This window comes from Bacillus rossius, chromosome 5, assembly GCF_032445375.1.
Source record: "Bacillus rossius redtenbacheri isolate Brsri chromosome 5, Brsri_v3, whole genome shotgun sequence".
Classification (NCBI taxonomy): Eukaryota; Metazoa; Arthropoda; class Insecta; order Phasmatodea; family Bacillidae; genus Bacillus; species Bacillus rossius.
Window position 1 is genome coordinate 40,717,910 of NC_086333.1, and position 25,404 is coordinate 40,743,313.

Here is a 25,404-nt window from a genome sequence, read left to right on the forward strand (position 1 = left end):
CTCAATTTTTTCATAACGTGCATAAAGAAGTTTAACTTCAAAAATAAGAAATGTTGTATTCAAAAAACTTGAATGAACAACAAATTGTTTGGACAGACACGTTATTATTAAAAAATGCATCACTGCCTTTGAAGTGTGTGATTCCAGGTGTTGTAACAGTTTACCTCGAATTGGAAGTGTGTGTGGGTAATAGCTAGAACGAGACAGTTAAACACTGTTGTGCGAGCAACGGTAAACATGTTTATTAACCTTTGTACAAATGCAACTAAACGTGCACTCGTGCGTTCTCGAGAATATGATTCTTCAAATATCCACAGCGAGTAAACCGCTACGAAGAACTATGAACAGAGAAATATTCAGGTTAATCGCTGTTCCAAAGTTCATCACAGAGTAGCATACCACAAAATTGGTGTTATTGCAGCTCATCAAAAAGTTAACTATAACACTTCAAAAATATACTGCAAACACAGAATTAGCTTGCAGACTGAAAGGTTTAACTTTAAATGGTTTCAACAACCAAAGCTTATCATTGAATAATCTTCCAATATTTAAATTAATTTACAATTTGTGTATGGTTACTAAAATAAAATTTAAAGATATTTAAGGATTTTATACTAACGGTTATCACTACAACTTATAACTAGTAACCCCATAAAATATTAACACTAATCGCTACAGTCTATCAGTCCTGTGTGCGCACTGAATTGTTCCTAGACTCTCGTGTAGTTCACAACATAAGACCCCTCGTGTGCCGAGGTAATACCAATACGAACCCGCAGTCTGGGTGTGCGCAGTCTCCGGGGCGTTGCTGTGGCAGGTGGTCTCGTGGTCGCCTGCCGTGTCGCTCTCTCCTCGCAGTGAGCGGTCCACTCGCACGAAGTCCCGCAGGATTCCTCAGCTCAGCGATGAAGGGCCGCCACCCTGTCGTACTCGCCAGCTCACGGGAAGAGGCGACCTGTCACACTCGTACACTTTTCACCAGCAGTTGGTCTACACAAGACACCGCATAGTTCCTCGTATGGACCTCGCATCACCAAAAAATAACCTACTGCCTTCACCGAGATCGCAACATATATATTTTAACAACGTCATGGAGAGGGGGGGATATCACCCCCCCGGGGTCCGCCACTGACACCTGATGCATCGCAACACCGACCCTCGGAACTCGCAGTTGGGCGTGCATGGTAAGCATGAATCAATCCGTCCCACTCGAGCTCCCGGGTAGCGTCCGGGCGGACGTCTACCTTTGAATATATATACTGTATAGAAGTCGCCAGCCCAGGTTAAAACTTCTAATACGGTTTGAGGTAGTTGGTTAATTCACCGCCGCAATCGCCACCATCTCTAGGGCATCGACTTGTGGTGGTCCCTAGCGGACAAGGGTCGTACTCTTCAAACACCCCTTCCCCCTCCTGTTGACCGACGTTGAGCTGCAGTGAATGATGGATGAGGGGTGCGGGGAATGACAGCGGGCGACAGTGCTGCGCTCTAACGTATAAATAACAACTAAGACGATACAGGGCGTTACGGCAGCGCACTGCAGCGGTGAAGTTCCCAAGATGCTCATTATACGCTTATGAAAAACGTAGAGTAAATCCTATCCACTCGCGACTTCTATACAGTATATATATTCAAAGCGTTTACGGAGCTGATTGGCCAATGAATCACGTCAGCCGGGTAGCGCGCTCCCAACCCGCTGCCCGATAAGTGTGAGTGCCAGCCAGGGGCGCGGGTTGCGTGTGGGCCTTGGGAAATTGTTTTCGCAATCAACATGGAAACGAATGCGGCATCAATCGAAACGCAGGTCGTGTTCGAAGACTATCTAAAGCTATCGCTGCCAGTGTCACTGGTGATTATCGCATTCGCGCTTGGGCAAGTGTTGTGTTCTTATTGGCCAGAAACATTCGGTCCCATTCCTACAACAACCAGCGGCTAGGCGGCCGTTCAAGTATTACGTAAGCACTATAGAGGGCGGGGGGGTTGCTTTGCTTATTTTTGATGACAGGGTGAGGGGGGGGGGGGGGGAATCTAGATGGTGATTACATCAGCAGTAGTTATTTACTTTTTTTACACATATGGCAACCCACACATTGTCTATGTTTGAAAACGAAACGCATTTTTGGGTATTCCCACAAATAACGTATACATACGTTTAGGTACTCGATTAGAACTATGTAGAAAGGGGGGGGGGGTGAATAACTGCGCGCTATTCACTTGTCTAAATTTCTTCCGTCAATCTATTGTTTCGTTTCGGTACGATTGACGATTTGACGTATTGTAAGCAAAGCAAAGCAAGTTAATGTTTGTGTTACCGTTGATCCACTTTCGCCAAAGTTGAATTGTTTAATTAAGATGTCGTTTCAAATAGACAAATAAAAGTTATGCCAAAAATTGTTCGAAAGTTTTAAAAAAATCTCATACAAATACGAAAGTACGTACAAAATGTACAGAAGTTAGTTAACGAAGTGTGGCGTAATTATAAGTTACAAGCAAAGTCTGACAAGGAACTTGATATTATTGTCTTTAAGAGAATTGAAGAAGAATTGCAAGCAGCGACTAAGAATAAATCCGATCTACTAGGTACGTTTTTTTTTCCAAGGTGAGTAATGAAACCATTTTAGGTATGAATACTAGAAATATTACACTACACTAGAAATATTAGAAATCGCCAAAAACTTTATCTTTACAATTTGTAAAGACAACAATAATTTAGACGTTTAATGATTAGCAGATATTATGACCTACCTCAAATTTTAGTGGTAATGTTCATTAGATATATTTATTCCTTATGATTGACTCCGTCGATTGGTCACTAAAATACAGGGTGTTAATTTTCTGTATTTAACGGGTTAGATTCCCGGCTGTGGTTTTTAAATAATCTTTGAATGCGGTTTTTTATGTGGCCTAAAAGAGTATTTCGATCACAATAAAAAATAGGATTGATAAGCAAATAAGTATTTTGAGTTGATTAATCGTTTTTTTTCTTTCAAAATGTATAGTTTTTTTTTTTTTTTTTCAAAATTTTGGGAAGGTCTGTTAGGCACGCTTTCTTGTAACTATAACGGTATCGTACCCTTACTGATGCGTCTCAATAATCGACCCTGTATCGGATAAATGTATGAAAATTTTCGACATGTTAAAGTAAATTAAACATATTAAATGTACTCACTATAGTGTGTATGTAACGACCCTTTTGGTCATACATTTAAATTTTTGTAGCTTAATAAGAGAATCATTAGCAGTACCTAATATAGAATGTTTTAATTTTTAGGCAGCGAATACCTGTAAGCCTACAGAAAAAAAAAATTATACAGCCAGCTTCAAATACTAAAGTAAGGAAGAAGATGACATAAAACCCGGAGTGGAATAACTACAGCAATGCGAAAACACAGAAAATACAGATAAACAGCCGAGAGCAAAGCCTTCTCAGGAAGCTATAAAAAAATAAGATTGCTCTACTCGAAAAAAAATCTGAATGCTTTGTATTCTGCCAAAGATACTATGCCAAGCCGTGTTGAAATTGATAAACAGATCATTAAGTTGCGCGAAGAATTAAAAACAGCGCAACAGTCTTTAAACAGGAAGATTCAAAACGCAGTTGCCCAGAAGAAACACAGAGATGGTATGAAAAGAAGGTTAGAATATATTTGTCATGAAAATCCAGAAATAAAAAAAAACTATCTCTGAGGGGTTCAGTGGGACGTCCTAGCCTAGAAAACGATTAACCATTACTAATGAAAACAATTGAGGATACTGCTTTATTTGGGAGTGCAGCAGATGATGAACGGAATCTAATCGCAGTGTAAAAACTCTTGATGAACTCACACAAGAATTACGTAAAATAGGATTTGACATTAGTCGAAGTGGGACATATCTTCGTTTGATTCCCAGAACATCTAATTCTGCAGAGAGACGAAGACATGTATCGACAGTTCCTGTTAAGCTCACTCGGGCTCAGACTGATCACCACAAAAGCCACTTAGATAGCAATTTCGCTGAAACAGCAATCCATTATTTGGAGAACATAGCATCCATACTTGGACCAGATCAAGTATTTTTCATATGTCAGGATGATAAAGCTCGGGTCCCTATTGGTGTAACTGCGGCAAATAAGCAAGCACCTCTTCTAATGCACATGGAATATAGAATCAAATTGCCTGATCACGACTGGGTAATCGCTGAGTGGCATAAATTAATACCATCAGTTTATGTTGGTATCAAAATCACTTCCAGTATTCTAGGACAACCGCAAGCGTTGGATATTCTGGACCAACATACATCGCTATCCGAAGTGGAAAGCATAGTTCATCTAATACTAGTACTCATGCTCAGGATTTCGAGACGGTTCTCGAACTTGAAGAGTTTCAAGCATTAGCTAAAACTGATCATGGATTGGTAAAACCAGTGGTAATATTGACGGTTGATGGAGGGCCAGATGAAAATCAGCGTCATCAAAAAGTTATAGGGTTTGCTATACAACACTTAAAGTGACATGATCTGAATGCATTGTTTTTAGCTACCAATGCTCCTGGCATAAGTGCGTATAACGGAGTAGAGTGTAGAATGGCTCCTCTTAGTCGGGAACTGGCTGGTTTGATATTACCTCATGACCATTTTGGGTCTCATTTCGATGAACGTGGCGTTACAATTAATGAACATTTAGAAAGATCCAATTTCGAGTTTGCAGGAAATATGTTAGCTAAGAATGGAGTTCAATGGAAATTGATGGCTATCATGTTACTGCAAAAAATTTTGGGCCGGGCGAACAAGATCTTTCTGATTTCCCAGACATTAAATAAATTGTATTCAAACATGTGCGTGAAAGCCAATACTTGCTTCAAATTGTAAAATGTAGAAACATAGTATGCTGTCGTCCAAGAAGTGGCCTATTTAGGTTACTAGACAACAGGTTTCTTCCACCACCAGTAAAAGTAAAACAAACAGCTGATGACTTGGTTATGGATGATGGAGGGCAAGTTCTCAATCTTACAGTCAATTTAGCTCTATGCTTAAATGCTTCACTCAAAGATTTCCTGCAAATGCCCTACGATTATTTTTGTCCGACAGTAAAATTGAAGCTATCAAGTCGAACATGCAAAACGTGTGGTCTTTATCATGCTTCCGTCAAGTCACTAAATCGTCACATCGAGAAAATCCATAAAAAGTAAACACGCACACTGATATGAAAGTTAAACCTATAATAGTCGCTGCTCGTCGTGCTAATGAACTGATGTGCATTATTCAAAATTTAGAGCACCACGATGTTGAATGGCTCGATGAGAACGACGTAGAAATTCAAAAATCGGATGAAAGTGAGCAGACACACAACATTGAGCAGCAAACATCCAATATCATCGAAAACTTAGAATCATGGATTCGGATGTCATGGACTGAAGACTGTTAATTGGAATTAATATGTATACTAAAAATTGAAAAGAAGTTTGTTTTGTTCGTAATATTACTTAAGATTTGCCGTCGTCCGGGGTCTCGGGCTCGAGTCCCGGTGTGGCTCCTAGTGGGAAAAGGCGGTTCTTGATCTGTGTTGTCCGGGTGGGCGCCAAACTAGCTCGTTTCTAGTCGTGAATTTGGGGTCGTGGATGCATGTGCCCCTGCGTGGCCCACTAGGGCCGGCGGCGGTGTTGCGTGAGATGATTTTAAATAAGAGACGTGGAGTTGAGGTGGTGGTGTCGTACCTTTTATTCAGAGGAGCGAGTCGTACACAATACAACACTCTACAGAGGTCCCCGGGGGGTTTTTACTTGTTATTCCGTGGCGCCGTATTGTTTGTGTTCCGCGTTACGTGGCCTCGGATGCTGTTATGTCTCAGACGTCTCACTGGGTACGCAGGTAACGTAATTTCGTAACACAAAGGCGGGACACAAAATACACTGAATTAAGGGGGCGCGTACAGGTTACGTGGCACTCGTTACTCGGGTAACGTACGTTAGCAATACAAAATACGGGATACAAAAATACACTGAATTAAGGGGGTGCGCACAAGTTACGTGGCACTCGTTACTCGGGTAACGTAAGTTAGCAATACAAAACACGGGATACAAAAATACACTGGATTAAGGGGGCGCGCACAAGTTACGTGGCACTCGTTACTCGGGTAACGTAAGTTGGCAGTACAAAATACGGGATACAAAATACACTGAATTAAGGGGGCGGGCGATTGGAGACGGCCAATCCCGTATGCAAATGTCTCGGCGCGGGTGTTGTGCCCACTGTGGTGAAACACGCACCGCAATTAAGTTTGTCCAAGTTCCCTTGCGGGTTTGTGGTCAGCGCCGTGCGCGTGACCTTAAATAAAGTTCTGTACGTTGCGGGAGACGGCCCGTGCCGTATGCTGAAGAGCAGCCCCGCTGACCAAGTGTGGTGCGGGGTGTCCTTAAGTTGATGCGGCCGGATTAGGTCCTGGACCGAAAAAAGGGACCGGGTACTCACGGAGAGGTTAAGTAATAAAAGGGGTTTGGTTAATTAGTGACTATATTTACCGGACGTTACTTTCAATGTAGACAAAGGATGTTGCCTCTCCGTGGGACGTAGGTCCGCCCCGGTCCATGAGCTGCGCTGAACTGCCGAACTGGCATGGCGTCCGAGGGAGGCTCGGCCTCTCTCGCGCCAGGCGTGACCTCATTACGCTAGACTCCAAACGGGTGTGTCTGGAAGAGATTTTATTGTCGCTAAAATCCTAATTTAATGTTTCGGGAGGAATGGGTACGGTTCTTCTCTTGTCTACTCAGGTTTCCGCGGCTTTGTCTTTCATTGCTGTTCGGGTCGCCTGACTCGGGTGGGCCATGGCCAGGGGTGTGTTCCGTTAGCGGGAGCGTATACTGGCGGGTGCAGGTCGGGCTCTGGGGTGGTCGTCGGCCAGACGACGTCAGATTAAAATATTTGTACTTTGCTCTATGTTGAATACCGTGTCAATAAAGCTTGTTTAAATTAATTTTGTGTGCGTTTAATTAATCTATCCTAAATCTATTTTCTTTTTTATAGATTTATAACTGCTGCTCATGAAACAATAAAAAAAATAGAATACATTAAAAGAAAAATGCATATAATAATGTTTATGTAAGCATGGGAGAGGGTAAGAGCTTTGCTTACTTTTATTGAAAAGGGGGAATGAGGGGGGGGGGGGGGTAAATAATTCTAATAAATCTGCTTACGTAATACTTGAACGGCCCCTAGGTGGTTGCCAATGAACCAGGATATTTCATTCTTGTGACCCTATTTTGTATTCTCATGATGTTGTGTTAAAATGTAGTAGATTTGTTAAACTAAATCACGTAAATGTTTCATTACATTAATGTTGTTCCGAGTGGGGGAAACGGGTTCGTAAGGATGGCCCAATTAATTTTAGACAGTTTTATTTACTGCTAATATTTACATTACTAATTAAATCACCACACTTAATATCTGTTCACTAATCACTAAGTAGCTGTCCAGTCCACAATTCACACTCCTCGCTGGAGCTAGGCTCAACAGTGGTCACCCCATACCCCGCACACACAGTCTCGCACCACTCCGTCGCACACGCACAGTCCCGTCGCTCGCAAGAGGTCTCTCGTCCTCTTCGCCGAAGTAGCGCTTTACTTAAATCGCACTTTTGGAGCTCTCGGGACTCACGGAGGTCGGCGTCACCGCTTTTATACCCTAGGCAGACATTCTGGAATCAACTGGAGTGGCTATGATGTATCGCGTCATCCCGAGCCAACCCGATGCTCGAAGCATTCAGAATAACGATGCTTATTCGCGCCACTCCATGCAGAATTCCCAAGCCACCAGGGGGTAGAAAACAGCGCCGAGATAGGAGGGCGCAGGTGGCAAGGGTGAGACAGGGCCACTGTAATCCCCGAAGGAATGCACACGTGACATCAGTAGTTATGCGAGGCTATCAGGCACCTGGTACACATCGTGCCCTTATCTACCACATTCGTAATACTGCCCCCTCCTTAAACCTGTTCGTCCCGAACAGGTAATACATATCTTCCAGTATATTCTCTTAATCGATCCAAATGTACCACTATCATTTGTCCTCTATTTCCCCTATGGATGCGATAGACTACATCATTTATCCATTTCAGCACTTCATATGGGCCTTTCCATGCTGTTTGAAGCTTAGAGCATCTGACCTTCCTTCGCTGCAGGTTTTACAGCCACACCAAATCGCCTTCCTGATAACCAGTCGAATTAGATACCTCGTCTTCATTCGATTTGTCGCTAATCAGAGGTTCTTACGAGCTTGATCGTGTATGAGTGCCATATGCTCCTCCAGGTGATTGACATAGTTGGTGGTACTTGTCGGTTCTTGGCGAGGATGGCTGAACTTTATATCACAAGGCTACCTCAATTCCTGTCCAAACACAATACTCGCAAGGGTCTGTCCTGTGGAGTCATGGATGGAAGCCCTATATACCATCAGGAATAACTGGCAGTGTTGATCCCAATCCAGTTGATGGTCGGCCACAACCTTTGCAAGGTGTTCTTCGAGAGTTATTTTGAACCTCTCCACCATGCCATCTGACTACAGGCGTAGGGCTGTAGTCCTCATTTTCTTTATTCCCAGCAACTGACACACCTCCTGAAAAACTCTTGACTCAAAATTGGTCTGAGCGGAGTTTTATTGGTACCCCAAATCTGCAAATAAAGTTGTTGACTAGTACATATGCAATGGTAGTGGCTTCTTGGCTAAGAAGTGTGTAAGCCTCTGGCCACTTACTGAAGTAATCCATTGCTACCAGAGTATATCGGTTACCATATTTAGTCTTGGGAAATGGTCCAGTGATGTCAATGGCTATTCTCTCAAAAGGAGCTTCCACATAGGAGGCCCACATTTTCCCACGGATCCAGTGTTGTGGCCCTTTTCTAGCCGAACATACTTAGCATTTTCTACACCAAGCCTCTAATCCTGGTGACATTTCAGCCAACAACAGCATTGATAGATCTTGACTAGAAAACCCCTAGGTGACTGCCAGAAGAACCATCATAGATTTCCTTCAACACATCTGCTACTAGACTCCTTGGAAAGATTAGTTGCATTTTAACTACTTTTCCATTAGTTATTCTCCCATACCCGCAGCCATCAGCCCATTCCCCTTCCTTAAGAATACTACTGTGCCCAGGAAGATTTCTCAACCTTTCGGTCATTGGATATTTCATGCCATGATGGATGTTCCATACCATTCTCTAGCCAGCTTATAATGGGTCCCAGGTCAGGATCTTGTTGTTATTCTGCTTTCGAGCCTGCATTATCCCATTTAACTTCACCATAGGTTATGGTTGTTCGCCGAACATCTTCGATTCCCTCGATTTTCTCTGCCCTTTTACAATAGTTTCAGTCTACCTAACAAGGTCTTCGGGAGAATGCATCGGCATTGCTGTGAATTCGGCCTCTCCTGCGTTCTATCCGACAATCATAATGCTGTATCTGTTCAATACACCAAACAAGTTGTCCCTCTAGATTCTTGAACTCTAAAAGTCACTTAAGTGTGGTATGGTCATTGCGTAAAAGGAATTATCTCCCATATAAATATTTGTGAAAATGTGCAGAGACTTCGCTACAGCTAACAGTTCTCATCTTGTGATGTAAAAATTTCATTCAGGCTTAGACAAAACTTTGCTGTAGTATGTTATTACTCATTAATTTCCCTCTTGAGCCTGGGGAAGCACAGCACCTAACCCATCTGCTTCCATCTGTGTCGAAGTTATACTCTCCATGTTGATGGAGGTAGGCAAGTACGGGACTAGTACACAGGGATTTCCTGAGGTGTTGAAATGCAGTTCTATGTACTGAAATCCATTAGAATTGTCTCTTTTCCTCGGTCAGCTGATTCAGTTTTTTTTTTTAATTTTAAGAACCCAGGTACAAACTGCCTAGAGTAGGCACCTAGTCCCCCAGAAACTCCTTACATCATGCATATTCTTAGGTTGAGGCCACTTGATATTCTTAGGATCGGTTCGCACTCTATTCTGCGATACATTAGGTATATCCCAGAAATGTTACTTAATTATGGAACAAGAAGCACTCGTTAAGAATTAACTTAAGTTGTGTATTGCGAAGGCTATCGAACACATCCTGGAGATTTCGCAAATGTTTCTTTATTGTATTTCCCAACACATTAATGTCATACAGATAAACAAGGAATGTTTTCCAAGTCAAGCCATGCAGCCCAAGATCCAGCAATCTCTCAAAAGTTCCAGGAGCATTACGTGAGCCGAATGGTAACACAGTGAACTTTAACAGCCCACTGCATGTTGAGAAAGCAGTCTTCTCTTTGACCTCGATGTGCAGCTCCACTTGTCAATACTCTTCAGGTACAGTGCTGAGAACCATCTGGTGCCAAAGAGTGTATCAAGTGTGTCATCGATACATGGGAGGGGGTAGCTGTCTTTTTTGGTGATGTCATTCACCTTTCGATAGTTAACACAGAACCTCAGTTGACCATTCTTCTTCGCTTCTAAATTATATGCAGAACCCCATGGGCTCGCTGATGGTTCTATTACACTGCCCTCCATCATACCTGCAATCAACTTCTCTGCTTCTTCCTGTTTTGCTAAAGGAGCCACCGTGGTGCTTGTCGGATTGGCTCCACATCACCTGTGTTGATCCGATGGTAGACCAGACTTAATCTCCCAAGGTCAGTATCCACTAAGGATATACATCCTGGTTGCAGAAAATCGGTAACTTCTTCTATTTCTTCATCTGTGAAGTTATTTTGATATCACCTTAATAACTGGTCTAGATATGGGTTTATTGGCTGCTCGATATGTCTCATAGTTGAAGAAGACTCACACTGGCCTACCCAAGAGACTGGTTCACAGCTAGCTATTATGTCTCACTTATTTCAGAAATCTTGTTCGCGAATCTAAGTCGTGGCACCTTTGTGGGCGCACCTGTCGTCATGGGGGCGGCCGAGGTCGGCGGCGGCATCGTGGTGTCCGTGTGGACCGCACATGTCGCCATGGGGGCGGCCGAGGTAGGCGGCGGCGGCGTCGTGGCGGTGTGATGTTCATGGCATAGTAAGGAACTTGTTCGGCGGCCTGCTGGCTGTCTGGAAAGCACGGCGATGTCTCCCAGGCGAGACGCAGCGCCGCACCAGTAGCCTTCTCGGCAGGCAGTGGTGGCAGCATCGGGGGCGGCGTGATGCTTATGGGCTGGTACGGAACTGCTCCAGCGGCCTGCTGGCGATGTTACCCAGGTGAGACGTAAGGCCGCACCAGAAGCCTTTTCGGCAGGCGGTGGCAGCAGCATCTGGGGCGGCATCTCGGCCGTGACGTGGAATGGCATTGCATCAGCAGCCTTGCAGTGCGTTGTCTTGATGTCGATGCAGCCCGGCATCGCACCAGCAACCCACTGGTCAGCTGGAGGCGGCGACTTCGGGGGCAGTGTCTGGGGCGGCGACGTCGGTTGCAGCAGCATCGGGAGTATTGTCGTCTCAAGCTGAGACATTGTGAGCAATGTGTCGGCGTCCGCACAGTGTGACCACTCGGCTTTCGTGGTCGTTTGGTCCGAAGGAGTTGTGGATGTGTGAACTTCCGGGGGCGGTGTCGTGACGATTGCGGCAGCGTCTATACACAGCTTCGCTCGGCACTAGTCACACGTAAATCCAAACATCCACGCCTCTTCTCGAGCGATCGGATGTAAACACTCCTCGTGCCTTAGACTCCCGCACTTCACGCAGAACCACCCATCAGGTGTCCCGCCGGGGCATGAATGCGCACCGCACAATGTCATGCCATACACCCGGTATTAGAAACTAAATCCACATTCATAATTTGAGAAGTGCTCGCAACTCTCGCCTGGCTCTGGAAAGTCCGCGTTGGCTCAGGACTCATATGCTTCCTGGAAGTCGTTCGTGTTTATAGCGACTAGCGGCCTCTGTAACGCAGTCGTGGCAGACCGAGCCGAATGACGGATCGGGGCGTCGATGACAGGGCGCGAGCAGGTAGGGAGGACCGCCTCCCCTCAACCCCGAGTCAGTGTCCTGTGCTCGCAGGCGTCCTGTCCCGCGGAAACTCAGTGATCCATGCACGACTGCGTGCACGTACGTGCGTGACGTCACCGTCGGCCGAGCAGGTGCCGCGCGGTTGAGATGAGTCATTCCCACGGTGCCGAGCCGTAACCGAGCCCAATGAGACACCGCATAATCGAACTCTGCTGTATCTCGCGGAGCCGACGTTATCGCGCCGCGGCGAAACTTATCCTCGTGTCTCCCGTCGCTATCTCGCGGCATCGACTCTCGTGACCTTGTGGCGCGCCGACTTCCGCTGTCGCCTTGGCGTGAAACTGTCGTGTCGGAGTTAAGAAAATTAAATAAAATTTTGAGAAATAGCGAGTGTTCTTTAGTGAATAGTCCGGAATTACTATAAAAGTCACATAAGTTGAACGTCACTTGTTGGCCATAGAGCTACCACGTGTTCGATTAATTATGATGCAATTTGAAGTTTGAAAGTTCGTTATTGAAAAGCCACACTAGTTGGGCGACATTTGACGCCACTCCCCTGCTGCCTGATTATGTTTAAAATAAATATTGAATTGAAAATTATCTAGATGGGTGGGGGGGGGGGGGCTCGACCTCGTGGCTGCAGGCAGGAGTGCATCGTTAGTTTAAACTACCTGGGCTGTTCAGGCCACCCCAGGATGCCTTGAAATAAAAGGAAACTGACTGAAAATACACTGCACTTTATTACGGTTTGATACACTTGCTGGTCAAATCCTGGCCGAGTCTGATGTCAGACCATCTCTACACGGTCGGTTTAACATACCGATGTTGCGCGCGAACAGGTTAGGCGGCAAGCGCGTGTAGAAGTTCTATCATGAGGCCGGCACTGACAAAACTAAGGCCGCTGCGAACCACTGCAGCACTGAAAAGTTGCAACTAAATTTATATTATGTCTGAATTTGAATATGAAATGGCAAAAGTACACGATCAACAGTTCTTAAACAGGAATGCAACTACATATATTAATAAGTCAAAGATCGTGGTGGATTGCAAATTCGTTTAGATGTACATGATAATTATACTGCGCGGCGTGACTGTTACTAATGACTGCCGTGATACTGCTGGATTATGAACACATAAGAAAAATGAAATATAGTAATGTTAAATAAACTATGAACCTAGAAAAGCCTAGTTTGATAATAAACACTAAAACATGAAAGTTACTGTAGATCGCCATGATGCAGCTGGATTACGAATACAGCAGTCATTACTTAGGATGCTCTTACGCCATGTTGCCTAAATGCTGGTTTTGGTGCGATGAAGTCTGCGCGACGGGCGCTGAGCGACCGTCCCTGATGAGCGCCGGAAGGCAACTGCTCCAAAGTGCGGTGCGAACCTCTGCCAAAACGCGTGGAGCACGGGAAAACAGCCACGACCAGTTATGGACTTAGTTGTGACGTCCCTCGCCCTGTGGTCCCTAAGTCCCTGTTGCAAATTGTCCTGAAACTCGCCCTTATTTGCCCGCGTAACTCCAGTCGGAGAGATAGTGGAGTTCAGGCCAACGTGGCCGGGACTAGGAAACGTAGGACCGGGAGGGAATCTTGTAGAGGTTAGCGGTTCTGGCTAAGATAGAACGGAAAAGAAGTTGCTGTCCGTTTTCACGAGCTGGTTTATTCTGCCGAAGCTCTATCGCAGCCTGGCCGACACATTGCAGGACGAACGTTCTCACTCGCCGCGACCCGGACTCCCGGAAATACACTTAAAGCAACTTATACGCAACTTGATATGACTGCGGAGACAGTCCCGTGACAAAACTTGCTGGTTGCGAGAATTCAGCCGTACAAAGTAACTTTTACGCGACCGGATATGACTGCGGAGACAGTCCCGTGACGAAATGTGCTGGTTGCAAGAATACTGCCGTACTTAGCGCGCGCCTCGAGCGGAGCGAGCGAGATCATGTCTGCTCGGCTCGGAGACTGGCAAGTGACTGCCTCCCCGCCTGCTCGCGCGCCACTACGCGCGGGCCACGGAGGAGGGGAAGGGAAAATAGGCCGACGTGGGAGAGACGCGACTCACGACGGGCCAGGTTGTGGTTCTACAAGTTACAAGCACTGCAATTAAAAATAAATATTTAAACACAAATCCTTAAGAATTATGAAAGCATTATAAATTACTATACAAAAGTTGTAAACACAATTTATTAAGAATTATGAAAATTACTATCCCAATGTAGCCGCTCGTGAGTATTTACAACAGGAAACACAATGACACGATAATTATAAAACAGTAGAAATTATTAAACAAAACACGTGGTCGTTTGTGGACGTTCCAGGGCGCACGCGGGTGTGTCCCTGATCGTAAACACTACACTGCACTTAAGTGGCACTAATGGGGAAAATACCTCCCTTAGACCTAAGTTGGTAGACAGGTACGGCCTCTACGTCTAGGAGAGCACGACGACTGTCGTCAGTTGTTAATTTGAGATATACAATAATTATTCTACAATGGTATACAATTCTTTTATTATCTCTAAAATTGTTATTATTTTGGTTTATGGAAAGAATAGAAAATTACACATTTATCACACACTAGCGCATTACAACACCTGGCCGGGCGCTTCGGTCGGCTTGCCGTTCGTCACGGTGCACATCACGCACAGGCGTGTTCGTTGCACACGCAATTCGTGTGTTGTTGGGACGTAATGGTCTGTGCGACCCAGATAGAGCACCGGCGGCTGGCGTCAAGTTATTGGTGCAACCGGCCCTTAGAGCATTAATGTTTTTAATTAAAATAATAATTGAAATGTTTATGAGGGGATTAAATGTATGAACTAAATAATAAATAATAAAGTATTATTTAATATTATTGTTTGTTAATAATTTTTTACTGTAAAGTGTAACTACCTGATCGCTTCTAAAATAACTCAATAAAATGAAATTAACAGGTATAATATAGACTATGATGTAAAGAAGGAAAGTTTTTATAACGAAAAAAAAAAAATCAGCGTTCTGAAATGTCATCGAGCATCCTGGCAATAAGCAAGTCTTGGGGAGTTTATTATTATTAATACTCTATATGCGAGACATAGTGCCTCCGTTCGAGCTTAAAATTAAAACCTTTGATAATCGATTTTTTCAATCATTCTATCGTCACACACTTTCAATCACGTTATTCATTTGTAAATTCATGATGGCAGTGTAGTCTCAGGGCGCGGTTACACGGGACCCTGAACTACTTCAGGTGAACATGTTTAAGTAAACACGTTTACAAACGCGAAAGTGTACGGGTACACGGTAGTTGCTGAAAAGTGTGTTCAGCTCTAAAACCGATTGTCTACTGTTAACGAATGACTGTTGTTGATCTTCTCTATTTTGTATCCAGAAAACGCGGGATTTTCTCACTTGTTTATACAGTATTATCAGCAGAAATTTAATGTGTTTTCATATTACTCAATTTTTTTTTTACAAATCGGGAATTCAAACAACATACACAGTAAAAATTTTTAAACTTATTTTTCATTATTTTTGAGCGAGAGTACCTATCCAGTTTTAAGATAATTAATGTCAGGATCAATTTTAAAAAAGTAATATAATTACCTGTTTTTTTTTTTTGTTGCATTCGGTAAAATATTACTCTACTTGTGCCAGGATACTTTCCATCTTGGATTTCTGCAAAGGACTGTTTATATTCTAAACAGCCAATGTAGAAGATATGTCGATCTGAACTACTTTGCCAACCTGTTTAAGTTAAATGGGAAATGGCCTAGAACGAAACATGTTCAGACTGTGTGTAACCGCACTCAACAGCTGAACATGTTCACCTGAAGTAGTTCAGACTCCCGTGTAACCGCGCCCTCAGATTGTATGCAGGTACACAAAAACAACATTGAGTTTCCATTGTTTCGAATATATGGTCGTTGGTGACACGGGCGAGAAACTCTAGATGCCGCGAACGAGACCAAGTTTTTTTAAGTAGTTTTGAATTTCCCCGCTAGAGAGTAGCTTTGATAATATATTATTAACAAAGCTACATTGACTTTGAGAAGTAATTCATAAGCTTTTATCTGGCAAAGAAACCAAAGAAAATTTAATTTATTTTATTTTGGTAGCTACATGGAGGTGTGGCATACCAAAAATTATTTTCATCTTCTATTTATTTATATATAATCATGTTTTCTTTACTACAAGGCAGCCTTAAGTATTTTTCACGCATAAATTTTAGTGAGGCCTCGTAATGATGAACTGAATAATTTCTCTAACCGACACTGGGTCAACATGTAGCTATGCTCACCTCAGAACGTAGGCCCCATTTAAAAACCTGACACTAGTGATGGGCAGAACGGTTCTTTTGACCGAACCGGTACTTTTGGATCAGTTCCGTGAAAGATTCGTTCAGAACGATTCGTTCATCTCGGTCATTTCGTTCTTTTCTGTGAATAGGATCTGGCTCTTTTATCAGGTGTCGTAACTCGTTCATCCTTTAGAGTATTGGCTACGTGTTTGCTTCCAGCCTCCCCTCGTTATCGCGTGACCCGATAACGAGAGGAGGCTGGATCGCGTGGGTGGTTATCTTTATCTACTCTGCATGGGTAAATTAAATTTCAAACGTCTAGTTGTATACTGACTGTTATAAAATTATTGACTGTTGATCGCTGCAAATGCTTCATGCAGTGATTCTATATAATACGGGAGCATTAAATCTAAGAATGTTAGGTACGAAAGTGATCTTTCTTAACTTTAATTTGTAATCGCACTATTATAGCTAGTACTTGAACATTGCTTTTCGTAGCCAGTGAATCACAGTTGCGTATATGAAACAAGATTATTTATATTGTATTACTTTTTAAGTTACAAATATTAATATACAGGCTATTTACACTCTAGAGAGAGTAAAGTGTTTACATGTAGACCAACACATTTAGAGAAAAAAAGACAAAAATTGAATACTACTACTGCGATTCAGTATGAAGAGAGAAAAATGAAGTAGGTACATTAATTAACACCTAAATGGTAAGTGTGAACATTTGTAGTTACTTTCCCTGTTATTTTTAATTCATGTTTTTTTTCCCCCCAAATTTGTGTAATCGAATGTGAAAACGCAATTTTAAACCACTACTTAACAGTTGACATTTTCAGGTATAGATACTTTTCATGTTACCCTATTTTATTTGATCAGTTATCGTTTGCTCTTATGAACATGCTCACGCTGTGATTACTAATTCTTCAGACTCCTGACGTCATGAATCATTTCACGAACGAATCAGACCGGGCGCGTGGCCGGTTCTCTCATCTCGTTCTCTCGTTCTCTCCGCGTTTTCGTTCTTCCGAATCTTTCAAGGTACCGGCTCTCAAAGAGCCGGTTGGATCTCTCGTTCTCTCCACATTTTCGTTCTACCGAATCTTTCAAGGTACCGGCTCTCAAAGAGCCGGTTCTTTACATCGCGAACGAATCGCAAGATTTCGTTCTCTCAAAGATTCGTTCTTTTTGAACGAATCGTTAACGAACGACCCATCACTACCTGACACTAAATAAATAAATTAAATTAAAAGTAATATTAGGTATTGATTGTTTGGGCCATTTAGGCTTAAGGTTCTGTCGTTAGGAGTGACAGATGTTAATCTAAATTAAAAAGTGAAATGACCGCCATCATATTAGATTGGTGTATTATTTAATTTACTTATTGAAATGCCAGACGGCGTTAAATTTCGTTCAAATTACTCAAACTCGGACGATCATGCATAGCACTAAATGTTAGAGGTGGGTTGGGACAGCAATTTTCGGTATCAGTCCCAACCTGATACTGATACAGTAATGTACCTAGGTACAAGTCTCTGATACTTCTGTATCAGACGGTCCCAGGAGGAAATAAAGCTCCGCGTACGCAGACCGTGCGACCGGAAGGAGAATCTGATACATTATTTATCACGCCTGGTAATTCTCTACCTCTGATACTCTCATGCCCGCCTGATACAACCAGTAACAATCAGTTCAACATTCACTGCAGTTCGTCCTGGCCGTGTATCACCATGTTGCGGGCTGTCATGCTTTGTAGTTAGTATTTTTATAGTGAAATAAGGAATAGATAAGTGCACGAAAAAGACTTCATTTGTGTGGAATTTTTTCACGGAAAATAATGAGTTTGCTAATTGTAATTTGTGTAAACAAAAACTGAGTTATAAATCATCGACTAATCTGAAGAAACATTTGAAACGTAAACACTGATATAGTATGCTTACTAATGTACCTATCTGTTTTTTTATTTTTTTATTTTTGATAAAATCGTGAATTTTTAATGTATAAAAACACTAGTTACTAATTGTTATCGAAAAAAAAAAAGTCCATATGTTGATTACATCTGTTATTAGTGTCAACTGAGAATTTATTTGCATTTTCATAGCTGTTAGGTGCACAAATATAAATATTATATCTTGTATTAATGTACTTTTTAATATTAAAATTTCATTAGTTTTATTATTGAACGAGACGGTGCACGCACTGCGCACTGAGTGTACTAAAGTAGGACAATAAACAAAACGACTTGTAACCAGGGCTGCCACTCTGATATTCATGAAAAACCTAGATAACCTAAAAAAAAAAACCCAGACACACGGGTAAAAAACCCAGATGCGTCTAAAATGCTATCGTTGAAAATGTTTGCGTACTAATTCAAAAATATAAACATAACTGGTTTTAATATAAAACAATTAATTACCTTACAAGACTGAAAACGGTTAAATACAACCAATACAAGAAAATTACACTGCAGCAAAATGGCTGTATAAGTAATTCTTGGACCAGCACATATCATAAAAAAAACCTACAAATATATACATGACAAAACAAACACCATCACTGCATACTTTAAACCGGTAAATGTTTTTATAAAACTGCATCATGTACGTTAGTCTTTATTCAGAGTCTGATTCTATAAGATTGGTTTGAAGGTTAATTGTTGCATTGGTTTTGTGTTCTGCAAGCCTCTTTGAAGAATGTGTCTAATTTAATATTCGACTTAGCTTCTTGAAAACTAGTTTTGTGTTTATATGTATTTTTGTGTGTGAAACACATAGACTTGTTTGCATTTATCAAACAGATATTGCAACAGATACAGTAGCTACTACCTTTATTATTGTTTTAGGTATAAAAATAATTAAAATTATAAAAAACCTAGAATTGTTGGAATTCATTATTTAAAAACCCAGAAACCCAAACACCATTGGAAAAACCCAGATCTGGGTGGAAAAACCCATGAGTGGCAGCCCTGCTTGTAACAATATCGCTTTGCGCCTCTCCTTCAAGGCTTCAACGCCTTCCCCTGCGCTTCCTCCCCTACATTCTTTCCCTTCTTTATCCCTTATTCTTCGTTCCTGCTCCCTCCCCTTTCACAAGCTCCGCCCAAGTGACAGTCATCTGCGATCGGGTACTGCGCTCATTGGCCGTGGTGTTGTTCCAGGTGAATTCTGAACTGATACTAAAGTCTCTGATACTTTTCAAGTGTACTCGTTTGCCGATCCTGATACAGGCGCGTATCAGTGACAAAGTATCAGGTTGATACTTTTCGACCCACCTCTACTAAATGTTTTGCCCTTCGGAAAAAAATTATTTTATATATATACATATATATAAAGTGGCTTATGTTCTTTACTATAGGTATCTACCCTTGAAAATAAGTGCACAAAATTTCATGATGATAGGTTGAGTAGTTTACCTATGAAAGCCAAACAAACTCACATTTACATTTCTAATATTTGTAAGGATTTGTAGGCGTACAAATAACTTTCCCTTTATTTTAGTTTAGGTGCCAAAAGTCACCACCAAATGGAAATGCGGACAGCAATGTCCAAGTGTCCAACCCCCTCGCATGATAGACTCCTTTCTACTCTGACCAACTAATCTTCCAGATCAATCCTTCGGTTTCCTGTAACCAACCTGCATGCATAATGCATGATTTTTGTACCCCGCATGAAAGAGCCCAGGATTTTCCCTGTGTTTATGTAGGTTTTACCTGGGCCCAACTTATCTAGCCTTAGTCTAGAATAGTCAGTGAGGAGAGTTAGTCATGTCACCAATGCATCCAACCTCTCCTGCATGGCTGACACCTTGCATGATTAGAGCGTATAGGCTGAGATGCACTTAAGTCTCCCTCCCAAACTCACTTAGTTTTTAGTTAGGTTAGAAAAAAATATATTTCTTTACCAAGCAATACGTCAAGTAGTTAAATTAACATTAGCACCACCCAAGAAGCAGCCAAACTCGCAAGAACCATGCCGTTGGCCGAGTTCAGATCCAGCATTCACCATTTTTTCTGTCGCCACCCAGTCCCCCAAGGCTATGTATAGCATTTTGTACCTTGTACATATTTTACTATTAAATTATGTTTTTGAGGTAGACCCTAGTAAAGTGGGGTCCCCATAATTTAAAAAAAAAAAATAAAAACTAACTTAAAACTTTGTATTTGAACCTCTATCCAGAGTCGTGCTAGAAGTTACGAGTCTGTGTTCCCGCCAGTGAGGTTGGGGTGTCGCATGTTGCAGACAGCGGGGCGGCCAGCGACAACCTGGTGGGCGGTGACCCGGAGGCCATGTGGCCCGAGGGCGTATTCCTGCCACCCCGCACCTGGGACGACGCCTGGGCGCCGGCGAGGCACAGGGGCTCAGGTGCGCACCTCACTTCTCTTTGGTCTTCATATAGGCTGAACTCTTCGTGCAGCTGTGTACGATTGTGTCGTGAACTGGATCAGTTACTGTTTTACAACCTCTTCTAGGTGAAAGTTAGAAAAGACTGCATCTAACAATTTTGTAAAATGTACAGCAAAATTAACTGTTCCATTAAGATAATTAATAGTTTCAAGCAGTTTACGTCATATAGCTTTCAATTTATGGTGATAAAATTCATTTTTCTGGACTGAATGTGGAAATATTTTAAAGTTAATTGCTACAAGGATACCACCACCCCGAGTGCAAGATATATTAACATAATCTCTATATCTGCAAAATATAGGATTATCTGAAAAATAGTGGGAGTTTAAACAATGAAGGTTAAGCCATGTTTCAGTTAAGCATATAATAGGACAATTTACCAAATTTATGCTTTCAGAAAAAGAGGTTGCTTTTGTCCAAAGGCCTCTTAAATTTTTATAATAAATACGAATACCATCGACTGGCAGCAGTTTATTACAATTGTTTAATTGCAGGCACCTCAGGTTGCCTCAGGAGGTTGATCAATGTCAGTTTTATTTCTCTACACGGTGACATCAGGAGTGAATAATTGGTTGCTTTGTAGGCGCCCGCAGAACGGACTAATAAGGCAATCAGAGGGCCAGAAAACAGTATTTTTTAATCCGATCATACTCTGTCTCAACAACAGCCACATAGAAGGAAGAATAATTGTTGCATTTAGTTTTTAATTTAACAACCTTGAGGTTTGATACCTTTAGTCAGAGTTAATGTAGGATATTATTTCGTTCTCTTGAACATCAGGGGCGAATTTAGAGACAAGATAGCCTTCATGCGTGGTAGAACTGGCTTGGCCACTCTTCTAAGGTTCACCTTGTTGCAGACTCAAAGCTGGACTTGTTTTTGTTTTTTTTTTGCTGTCACTTGCATACTTACAGTTGGCAGAGGTGTCTCCTTGAGCTAGATGCATTCCCTGTGCACGGTTGTAAAGCCATCCATGTCATCACATGGTGGTGCTGCAGTTTCCTCGCTGGCGCTGACGCTGCCACATGGGTTGCTGACACTTGCTGACTGTTTTGTTGCAACGTCATGTGGCTGTTTCAGCCCGGGTTCACATGCGCCATGTGTATCCGTTGATCTGTGCGAAAACTCCAAAGGGGTATTTTGTCCTTCCTTCATAACCTGGCTGTAGGATTTTTTATTATGAGGAGAATACCTGTTTGTTGTAATTGATGTACAATCGGCGCAGTAACAAATATAATTTAATGATGATATCATGGTTTGCAGAGTGACATTCTCTTCTTTACTTGGTCGGTTAATGCATCTATTTTTTCTGCTAAGTTTAAGAACTTAGTTTTTACATTCTCATCAGAATTAGTTCCCGTCAGGTTACCAAACTTCTCGTTCAGTTTAATGGTTTCTGCTTGAGAGATACTGGCTGGCACTATTATCAGATGATCCAGAATCTTGATTGCTCAATGTCAGAGTGAAAGACCTTCTTTTCATTCTTCGTAGGTGATCAAAACATAGCTGCTGTATTAGTACACTTTATACATAAATATGATCATAATTTTTTACAAACTTCTCATTAATACGTGCAACACAGTCACTTAACAATGCACAAATAAGATAGGCAGTATTTTGGTCAAATTTCTTGTCAAAAATCAGGCCCAGAGCCAGGATTTAGTATTGTTCCAAGTCTTTTTCACTTTTATCGAAACCATTTCATTATTAATTTTAATATTTGCTCTGCAAATTGAATGAGTCGATAGTTGACATAGCTGCTCTAGCAGCAAATTCTAGCAGCGGGTGCGGAAACTACGTGTGATTTGGGTCCAGAAATGTACCTAGTTGAAAACACAATGTATGTATATTTATCTAATTTGGCATTATTTTAAAGAATTATACATTAAATTTTGTGTGTCAGAGGCCCGAATTTTGTATTATATCAATGTATCTGCAACTTGAAAACACATGAATTTGCTCGTTACCAAGGTTATAGATATTTTTTTTGTCAGAATTACTGCAATTGTAATAATAGACACTATTATATGATCTTAAAAGAATCAACATATAGTACAATATGTTAAATATTACATTTAAAGATGGTGTACATGATAATATTTAAATGTTCACAATCTGGGCAGTAAGAATGTGGGAACAGTGGTCTGTAGGCACTGCAGTCCAAGCGTATGTGTCCCTGGCAGGAGGTGAGCCCGAGGACTACGACCCACTGCTGCTGACGGGCGAGGATGCCAAGGCGTTCGTCAAGTACATCTACGGGCGCGGCGAGCTGTTCTTCGACGACATCCCGCACGCCCGCGCCGTGCTGCGCAACCAGGAGGAGCGGCGTGCCAACAGGCTGGCGGGCAACCGCCTGGGCAGCAACCGGCCCACGTCGCCCTTTTACCTGTGGGGGCGGCGGAGGGCCCCGCGTCGCCGCCGGCAGTGAGCGCCCGATCCGCCTCCGTCGCGACACCATGTTCCTACCACCTCGGAGAGACGTGCCATGCACATTCGGTCAGGCCTATTGATTTAATTTACTTAATTCACTCTTCATGGTTACACATAATTACATTGCAATAAGGTATGCCTGCGCTAGCGATTGGCGGCTCTCTGCAAGCGAAGCCATTGCCCTATTTGGCCAGAAATCACAAATCTTTCCATTCCTTGCCATTCTAACGTGTTGTCAGACGTACGTACGTAGTCCTACAATATTTTAGTTTGCCAACTATTCTGCAATGACGAGAATAAAAAACGAAGTGTTTTCTATTGCTGATAGAGATTTTAATTTATTTCACTGTTCGTCACAAATCGTGAATCGTTTTACAGAAATGTGGCAGTGTGTCTTTATTTAAAGACAAATGAAATATAAGCTGGAAGCATGATGAAGTTAAAAAATTGTTGGCTTGGTTAAGCAAATTTGAGCATTGAATGTATCCATCAGTGGTTTTGAATTTAAACTGGTTTATACATCTTAATAATCAATTGGTCAAGCGTTCAAACACAGACAAGTGCTAAGTTGATATTTCCTGATAATAACATATTCCTGCTTATAATGTTATTTTCCTTACGCCCCCTTGAAAAACATTATAACAGGGTTCTACTGTAACACCATTGATAGCAAAGTGTGAAAAACATTTGGTGAAATTTAAAATGTACCAATGTTAAACAACAGTTACCACTTTTTGTATATTAATTTTTCACTGCATGTGAATTCAGAAAAATCATTAAACAAATAAATTTATAATTACCTAGCAGATCAAAATGTGCACCAGCTGAATGGTGGCTTAATCTCATTTAATAACCAGTTTACATTATTTTAATAATATTTTATTGACTAGCTTTATGTGTACGGACTTGAAGCCTTGAAAGACTAAAGCAGTGCCAAACATGCTAAAGTTTTGATTAACACAATGTTTGGCCAGCTAAAGCTATAATCAGTAACTACATGAAGATACTCATTTTACGTTAATCAAGATGTGTAGGTTATTTCAATTAAAAAACTGGATGGCATTTTCATATTTGGCAAAAAAAAAGTTTCATTACTAACCATATCACACTCAAACACAATTAACTTCCATTACTATAATCTTCTGGTTCACCATTCAAAATACTAAATACAGAAGCTATAGATGCGATATCAAAGCTTCCGCCAGTTATAATTACCTATATATATGATATCAATAGCACCTATACTCGATTGCTACCTACTAATTTGTTTACTTGCAGCTATGTTATTAGATTATAATAGTAAGTTGTTACCAAAATAATATCTAATATATATATTGGGATGCACTAATAATCACTTTATGCTGAATCTTTTGTCCATTTTACATTGCTATTCAAGAAAGTAGCTGATTTTATTGGGAGAAACAATAAAATTAAATTTCACTTTCCTGACATGGTAAAGCAAATATGTTAGGTTAATCCAGGGGTTCCCAAAGTGTGCGCCGCGGCGCCCTGGTGCGCCGTAGAAAGTTAAGAAGGGCGCCGTGAAGCGATTCTCTTTACTATTCTCCGAAACCTCAACAGTGTTCGCGGGTACAAAATAATCAATTTAATTTCTAGCGCTCGCGTAGTGCTACGCTTATTGGCGCACTCGCCGATACTGATCTACTACACGCCCGAGACAACTGTGGTCCCGGTAAAAATGTGAGCTACCCTCCCTCCGCAACACTATCCCCTCCCTTCCCCTAGTCCGCCTCAAGGGTCGGAACGCATTTCGCGGGCGGGACGGCAAGAAGAGCTCACCCATCACATTGACTAGCCTAGGTAGCTATTGTATTTTATTTTTGTTTTTCTTAAGTCTCCCTTGAATGTTTTTGTGTAAGTTTTATATTCTCATAAATATAAATATACAGTTCAGATTCATAATGTGGATATTTTAATTTTTGTGCTTATCTGCCTAACTAGTATCATTGTACCTATCTATTTTGACAAGCAAAATAGGTTAGGGCGCCGAGACAAAATAGTAAACATGTATGTGCACCGCGGACTGAAAAAGATTGGGAAACCCTGGGTTAATCTATAATAGTAAAATTGTTCAGGGTAATAAAACTGTACAGTGAATGGATTTATTAGAAAAAAAACTATAAGAAACTGCTATTCACATTATTTAGAAATTAAATGAAATTATTTTTAAATTGTTGTATGTCTATAAGAAACTATTCAAAGGCTTAAATGACATTTTTTTTTTAAATTTAATGCTCATGGTTAGGGTTTCATCCTCTTATGCTTTAGGCAGAAAACATTTTTAATTTAATTCCACAAATAAAAACATG

The 25,404-nt window shown here is 41.7% G+C and overlaps 1 protein-coding gene across 1 annotated transcript; it reads left to right on the plus strand.

The window, feature by feature from the left end:
• Positions 1-10,904: 10,904 nt before the first annotated feature.
• On the plus strand, positions 10,905-24,417 carry LOC134532244 (uncharacterized). Its single transcript, XM_063368664.1, has 5 exons — positions 10,905-10,979; positions 11,081-11,201; positions 11,239-11,359; positions 20,454-20,602; positions 22,828-24,417. The coding sequence occupies exons 1-5, from the start codon at positions 10,905-10,907 to the stop codon at positions 23,070-23,072; spliced, it is 711 nt and encodes a 236-aa protein (XP_063224734.1). The 3' UTR covers positions 23,073-24,417.
• Positions 24,418-25,404: the final 987 nt, after the last annotated feature.